This window comes from Pipra filicauda, unplaced genomic scaffold, assembly GCF_003945595.2.
Source record: "Pipra filicauda isolate LSUMZ 115617 unplaced genomic scaffold, ASM394559v2 scaffold172_size1731463_pilon, whole genome shotgun sequence".
Lineage (NCBI taxonomy): Eukaryota > Metazoa > Chordata > Aves > Passeriformes > Pipridae > Pipra > Pipra filicauda.
Window position 1 is genome coordinate 1643904 of NW_024104240.1, and position 7424 is coordinate 1651327.

The following is a 7424-nucleotide window of genomic DNA, read 5'->3' on the forward strand; positions in this document are numbered from 1 at the left end:
CCCCGAGGGGACACAGCCCCCCCCGCGCCCCCGTCCCTCAGCCCCTCGCCCCGTTCCCGCCTCCCCCCAGTGAAATTCCGGCGTTGTACTTAAATACTTTATTTTCCATGCTGGGACGGGGGTTGGGCTGAACGGGTTTCGTTTGGGTTGAACCGTTTTTGGTTGGTTTTCAGGTTTTCTCGGGAGCAGCTGCGGCTGCGCGGGGGGGCAGGGCCGGACTGGGGGTCGCAGGGATGGGGGGTGATGCCCCCCCAGGGACGGGAGAAGCCTCATCCGGGCCACAAATCCTGGGAAAAGGGGGCCCAGGGACGGGTCACCGTGTCCCCTTTGCCTTCAGCCCCGGGAGGGTGAGGAGGGATCCCCCCCCAGCACCACCCCCCATGTCCCCCCTGACGTGTCCCCCCGTGGGAAGGGGCAGAAATCCCGCGTTGGGGTCCCCGAGGAGCCCCCTGGGCTTGTCCCCACGTCCCCTGGGGGGGAGAGTGGACGGAGAGGGGGTGGGGGGGTCAAGGAGCGTCAGGAGCTGGGGGGGTGGGTTGGGACCCCCATGCTGCCCCCACACCCCCAGCAGGGACCCCTGACCTGTCACTGTGTCCCCACCATGGGGGGTGAAGGCAGGACCCCCCTGGGTCACCTGCTGGTGCCACCAAGGCCCAACCCAGTGAGGACACACCAGTTAAAAAAGGCAGGAAAAGGCCAAAGAAGGATCAAAAAAAGGCCAAAATGAGACGAAACAAAGAGGACCCAACAAACTGTGTCCCCTGGTGCCACCAAACCTGGCAGGGCCCAACCCAACCCAGTGAGGAAACACCTGTTAAAAACCAGAATAAGACCAAAAAAAGACCCCAAAAATGAGCAAAACCAGACGAAATGGAGAAGACTCAGCAAACTCTGTCCCTGTGTCACCTCCTGGTGCCACCAAACCCAGGGAGGGGACACTGGTTGTAAAAGGCAGGAAAAGACAAAAAAAAAAAGATCCAACAAAAGCCCTCCAAAATGACCAAAACGAGTCAGAATGGAGAGGATCCAACAAACTCTGTCCCCATGTCACCTCCTGGTGCCACCAAACCTGGCGCCACCAAACCTGGCAGGGCCCAACCCAGCAAAGAAACACCAGTTAAAAAAACCAGAAAAAAGACCCAAAAAAGACCCCAAAAATGACAAAACAAGACCCAAAAAATGCCCCAAACCAGACAGAAATGAGGAGGACCCAACAAACCGTGTCCCCCTCGGCGGCACCGGGACAGCGGTGGGAGCCGGTGGGGGGGATGGCATCGGAGCCCTGGGGGGATTGGTGGTCTCGTGGGGGGGTTCATGGGGGTCTCTGGGGGTCTCAGGGGGTACCCAGGGTGATGGTGGTGCCCCCTCCCCCGGTGGGCTCCAGCTCAGCACCTGTGGGTGGGGGGACACTGGCAGAGCCCTGGGGGCATCAGGGATGTCGGGGGGCCCTGGGGGGTCTCTGGAGGTCTCAGCGTGTGTCCAGGGTGGTGGTGATGCCCCCCTCCCCCTGGGTGGGCTCCAGCTCTGCCCCCTGCAGTGCCCGCGGGTCGGGGGATGGCGGCAGAGCCCTGGGGGCTACTGGGGGTGTCGGGCGGTCCCGCGGGGTCCTGGGGGTCTCTGGGGGGTCTCAGTGCGTGCCCAGGGCGATGGTGATGCCCCCCTCCTCCTGGATGGGCTCCAGCTCGGCCCCCTGCAGCGCCTGGGTGAGCAGGGTGAGCTCCTGGCACAGCGTCTCGAAGCGATATCCCACGCGGATGTCGGGCACGTTGGTCCGGCGGATGTCGTTCCCCTCCGGGCCCTCCCGCTGGTAGTTGGGGCCCAGCCAGTAACTCTTCACCTGAGGGGGCACCCACGGGGTCGGGGGGGGGGCCTGGCACCACGGGAGGGGGAACGGGGGCATGGGGAGGGGATGAGGATGGAGGGCTGGAGGATGGGAATGTGGGACTTGGGGAGGGGGACGCGGGAAAGGGCATCACCTTGTGGGAGAAGCCGCTCATGAGGACGCTGTTCCGGGCCAGCTCACACATGTCACAGGAGCTGAGCTTCCACACCTGGGTGGCGATGCTGTACTCCTCCATCAGGGGCTCCTGCAACAGGGACCCTCAGAGACCACCCAGGGACACCCCAGGGACCCTGAGAGACCACCCAGGGACACCCCAGGGACCCCTGACACCCCACAGGAGCTGAGCTTCCACACCTGGGTGGCGATGCTGTGCTCCTCCATCAGGGGCTCCTGCAACAGGGACCACCAGAGACCCCGCAGAGACCACCCAAGGACACCCCAGGGACCCTCAGAGACACCCAGGGACACCCCAGGGACCCTCAGAGACCCCACAGAGACCACCCAGGGACACCCCACAGGAGCTGAGCTTCCACACTCAGAGACCCCTCAGAGATCGCCCAGAGACATCCTAGGGTTCCTCAGAGACCCCTCAGAGACCACCCAGGGACACCCCACGGACAATCCTCAGCTCCACCCACCCATGGACATCCCCCAGACACCCCCCAGATCCCACTCACAGACCCCCCTCAACTCCCTCCCACCCCCCTGGATGGGGGTCCCACCTCCTCCCCACTGGCCCCCCCAGCCCCCTGGGGCTGCCCCTCCCCGTGCCCACCCCAGGGGTGTCTGTGGCCGGTGCCCCCCTCCCCAAAGGCCCACCTTGGTGAAGTGGAACTGCAGGGGGTCGTCGGTGGACAGGGACACCATGAGGCCCCGGGACAGGTACTCGGGCAGGGGGTTGCGGTGGTAGCTCAGGAACAGGCTGTTGTTGCTCAGGGGGGACATGGCGATGCCGATCTGGGCCAGGTAGTACAGGTACTGCAGCACGGGGGCCTGGGGGGCACACAGGGCTCAGGGGGACGCCCAAAACGGGAGAAAAAACTCCCCAGATGGTGTTAGTCCAGACAAGGGAGAGAGCAGCTCTTCAAGGAAAGCTTTCAGGTGCAGGGAGCACAAAGGTTCAAACCCACACACAGAACTCGCACACTTTTATGTCTTTGACTGATTTCCGTATCCAGTGGGTACGTCCAACCCAAAAACTACTCTTGCCCCCAGTACCACCCTCAGAACTGCCCCACTGGAGCCTTTCCAGGGGTTCTGGGCCCTCTCTCTTGTTTTAACTCCAATATATCCCATTATTCGGGTCCAGGTGCACGTCCCAGGCGGGACGGCCCTGCTGAAACCTCCTGCCCTGGAGAGACAGAAACCGAAACCCAGGAACACAAAGTGTGAGAAGGTAACTGTCTGATGGGAAAGAAAATCAGGGAATCAGAGAACCAGCCGGGTCAGGAAAGACCTCCGAGATCATCCAGTCCAACCCTTGATCCAACCCCGCCGTGGTTCCCAGCCCATGGCACTGATGCCACATCCAGTCTGTGCTTCAACACCTCCAGGGATGGAGAATCCACCCCCTCCCTGGGCAGCCCATTCCAATGGCTGAGCACCCTCTCGGGAAAGAAATTCTTCCCAATATCCAACCTAAACCTCCCCTGGCACAGCTGAAGACCCAGCCCTCTTGTCCTACTGCTGCTTCCTGGGAGAAGAGCCCGACCCCCCCCCGGCTCCCCCCTCCTGTCAGGGAGTTGCAGAGAGTGAGGAGGTCTCCCCTGAGCCTCCTCTTCTCCAGGCTGAACAGCCCCAGCTCCCTCAGCCTCTCCTCACAGCACTTGTGCTCCAGTCCCTTCCCCAGCCTCGCTGCTCTTCTCTGGACCTGCTCCAGCCCCTCCATGTCCTTCCTGAGCTGAGGGCCCAGAGCTGGACACAGCACTCCAGGGGTGGCCTCACCAGTGCTCAGTCCAGGCCAACAATCCCTGCCCTGCTCCTGCTGCCACACTCTTCCTCAGCCAGGCCAGGATCCATTGGCCCTCTTGTCCCCCTGGGCACACTCTGGCTCCTGTTCAGCTCCCTGTCCATCCCCACTCCCAGCTCCCTTCCTGCCTGGCTGCTCTCCAGCCCCTCTGGCCCAGCCTGGAGCTGCCGGGGGTTGTTGTGGCCAAAGGGCAGGACCCGGCCCTTGGCCTGCTTGACCCTCATCCCTTGGAATCAGCCCCTGGATCCAGCCTGGCCAGGTCCCTCTGCAGAGCCCTCCTGCCTTCCAGCACATCAACACACCCCCAGCTTGGTGTCACCTGCCAATGTGCTGATGGTTCACTCGATCCCCTCATCCAGATCATCAATAAAGACACTGAACAGGACTGGCCCCACACTGATCCCTGGGGACACCCCCAGTGATGGGATCCCCACAGGATGCAGCTCCATCCCCACCACTCTCTGGGCCCACACTGATCCCTGGGGACACCCCCAGCGATGGGATCCCCACGGGATGCAGCTCCATCCCCACCACACCCCGGGATGACACAGCTCCACTAAACCCCACACAGAGCTCCAAGCCCTCGGGCCCCCCGTGCCCCCCGTGCCCCCCGTGCCCCCCGTGCCCCCCCCGCTCACCTTGCGCAGCAGGAGCCCGTGGGAGATGTTCTCGGACACCATGAACCCCGACACCAGGTGGTGGACGGGCCCGGCCTCGCCGCAGTGCGGCCGCAGCACAAACGTGTGGAAGCCCCTCTTCCTGAGACAGGGGGAGCGTCAGCGGCACCCCAAAACAGCGGGGGGAACGGAGGGACCCCAAAACAGCGGGGGGAACGGAGGGACCCCAAAACAGCGGGGGGAATGGAGGGACCCCAAAACAGCGGGGGGAACGGAGGGACCCCAAAACAGCGGGGGGAATAGTGTCACCCAAAACAGCGGGGGGAATGGAGGGACCCCAAAACAGCGGGAGGGAATGGAGGGACCCCAAAACAGTGGGGGGAATGGAGGGACCCCAAAACAGCGGGGGGAACGGAGGCACCCCAAAACAGCGGGGGGAATGGAGGGACCCCAAAACAGCAGGGGGAACGGAGGGACCCCAAAACAGCGGGGAGAATGGAGGGATCCCAAAACAGTGGGGGGGATGGAGTGATCCCAAAACAGTGTGGGGAATGGAGGGACCCCAAAACAGCGGGGAGAATGGAGGGATCCCAAAACAGTGGGGGGGATGGAGTGATCCCAAAACAACGGGGGGGAATGGAGGGATCCCAAAACAACGGGGGGGAATGGAGGGATCCCAAAACAACGGGGGGGAATGGAGGGATCCCAAAACAGCGGGGGGGAATGGAGGGATCCCAAAACAGCGGGGGGAAATGAAGAGACCCCCAAAGCAGGAGGGGACGGGGGGGAATGAAGAGACCCCAAAACAGTGGGGTGAGGGAATGAAGGGACCCCAAAACAATGGGGATGATGCAGGGAATGAAGGGACCCCAAAACAGTGGGGGGGTCCATGGGGGGGCAATGAAGGGACCCCAAAACAGCAGGGGAGGGGGGAGGAATGGAGGGATCCCCAAACCATAACGAGGGGTCTGTGGAGGGGAGCCAAGGGGTGTTTGTGGGACATGAGGGGTGTCTGTGGGATATGAAGGGTGTCTGTGGGGTACGAGGGGTGTCTGTGGGATATGAAGGGTGTCTGTGGGACATGAGGGGTGTCTGTGGGGTACGAGGGGTGTCTGTGGGACATGAGGGGTGTCTGTGGGGTACGAGGGGTGTCTGTGGGGCATGAGGGGTGTCTGTGGGACATGAGGGGTGTCTGTGGGGTACGAGGGGTGTCTGTGGGACATGAGGGGTGTCTGTGGGGTGTATGTGGGCGCCGAGGGGTGTCGGGGGTGCCTGTGGGGTGTCTGTCAGTGCTGAGGGGTGCCCCCAGGGGGTCTGTGGGTGTCAGTGGGTGTCATTGGGGGGCATTGGGTGTCAGTGGGGGTCAGTGGGTGTCAGTTGGTGGTTGTTCATGGGTGTCAGTGGGTGTCAGTGGGTGTCAGTGGATGTCAGTGGGTGTCAGTGGGTGTCAGTGGGTGTCAGTGGGTGTCAGTGGGTGGGTGGGTGTCAGTGGATGTCAGTGGGTGTCAGTGGGTGGGTGGGTGTCAGTGGGTGGGTGGGTGTCAGTGGGTGCCCCCCGGGGGTGCCTCACCTGCGCAGGTGGTTGAGCACGGTCATGTTGGCGTACATGTAGTACAGGTAGTAGGAGTAGGGGGGGTTGTCCTCCTCCACCCACTGCCCGGGCAGGGGGCTGTCCAGGTTGAAGATGTGATGCTCCGGCTTGGACTCGTCGTCCACGCTGTCGAACCCGTCCACCTGCGGGCACCGAGCACCGGGATGGGGGGGACATCCCCTGGGGCTGGGGGAGACCCTCCCCTGGGGCTGGGGGAGACCCTCCCCTGGGGCTGGGGGTAACACCCTCCCCTGGGGCTGGGGGTAACACCCTCCCCTGGGGCTGGGGGTGACCCTCCCCTGGGGCTGGGGGTAACACCCTCCCCTGGGGATGGGGGTGACCCTCCCCTGGGGCTGGGGGAGACCCTCCCCTGGGGCTGGGGGTGACACCCTCCCTCCCCTGGGGCTGGGGGTGACCCTCCCCTGGGGCTGGGGGTGACACCCTCCCCTGGGGCTGGGGGTGACACCCTCCCTCCCCCCGGGCTGGGGGTCCCTGGCCCCCCGGGCAGGACTCACGTGCTCCAGGAAGAGGTGCAGCTCCGGGTGCTGGGCCGGGTGCAGCGTGGCCTCGTAGAGGGGCAGGAAGATGTTCTCCAGCATCTCCTGGAAGTTGGCCAACTGCCCCTTGGTGCGGTACACGTCACTGTGGGAACGGGAACGGGAACGGCTGGGACCACCCCCGGCCACGGCCCGGCCAGAGGGGATTTGGGATGGGATGGAGGAACAGGGGCTGGGAATGGGGAAATCGGGGATGGGAGCAGGCAAATGGGCTGAAAGGGAATTGGGAATGGGATTGGAGGAATGAGGGAACTGGGGAGGGAATTGGGGATGGGGGAACTGGGGAACTGGGGATGGGAATGAGCAAATGAGGGCAGAGTGGGAATTTAGGATGGGAATGGGCAAGTAGGGAATGGGAATGAGGGATGTGAGGATTGGAATAGGCAAATGGGGCTGAATGGGAATTGGAGATGGGATTGAAGGAATGGGGGAACTGGGGAGGGAATTGGGGCTGGGGGAACTGGGGAACTGGGGACGGGAATGAGCACATGGGGGCAGAGTGGGAATTTAGGATGGGAATGGGCAAGTAGGGAATGGGAACAAGGGAACTGGGGATGGGAACGGGCAAATGGGGCTGGATATGGGAATTGGGGATGGGATTGGAGGAATGGGGGAACTGGGGAGGGAATTGGGGATGGGGGAACTGGAGAATTGGGGACTGGAATGGGCAAATGGGGCTGAATGGGAATTGGGGATGGGATCAGGTGAGCAGGGAACGGGAGGGCGGGAACTGGGGGCGGGAATGGGCAGAGGGGGCAGAGTGGGGGGCAAGAATGGGGCAGGGTGGGAGGGCAGGAATGGGGCAGTGGGGCAGGAGCAGGGCAGTGGGGCAGGGTGGGGGGCAGGA

The 7424-nt window shown here is 63.2% G+C and overlaps 1 protein-coding gene across 1 annotated transcript in view; it reads right to left on the bottom strand.

The window, feature by feature from the left end:
• Positions 1-83: 83 nt before the first annotated feature.
• The window catches only part of AMPD2 (adenosine monophosphate deaminase 2), a 19209-nt gene continuing 11868 nt past the window's right edge, over positions 84-7424 (bottom strand). The window contains exons 5-10 of the mRNA XM_039379698.1: positions 6536-7037; positions 6000-6163; positions 4451-4571; positions 2663-2836; positions 1977-2087; positions 84-1837 (exon numbers count right to left, since the gene is read on the bottom strand). Coding sequence (XP_039235632.1) covers positions 1628-1837; positions 1977-2087; positions 2663-2836; positions 4451-4571; positions 6000-6163; positions 6536-7037 — 1282 coding nt within the window. The 3' untranslated portion in view covers positions 84-1627. The remainder of the gene's footprint in view (positions 1838-1976; positions 2088-2662; positions 2837-4450; positions 4572-5999; positions 6164-6535; positions 7038-7424) is intronic.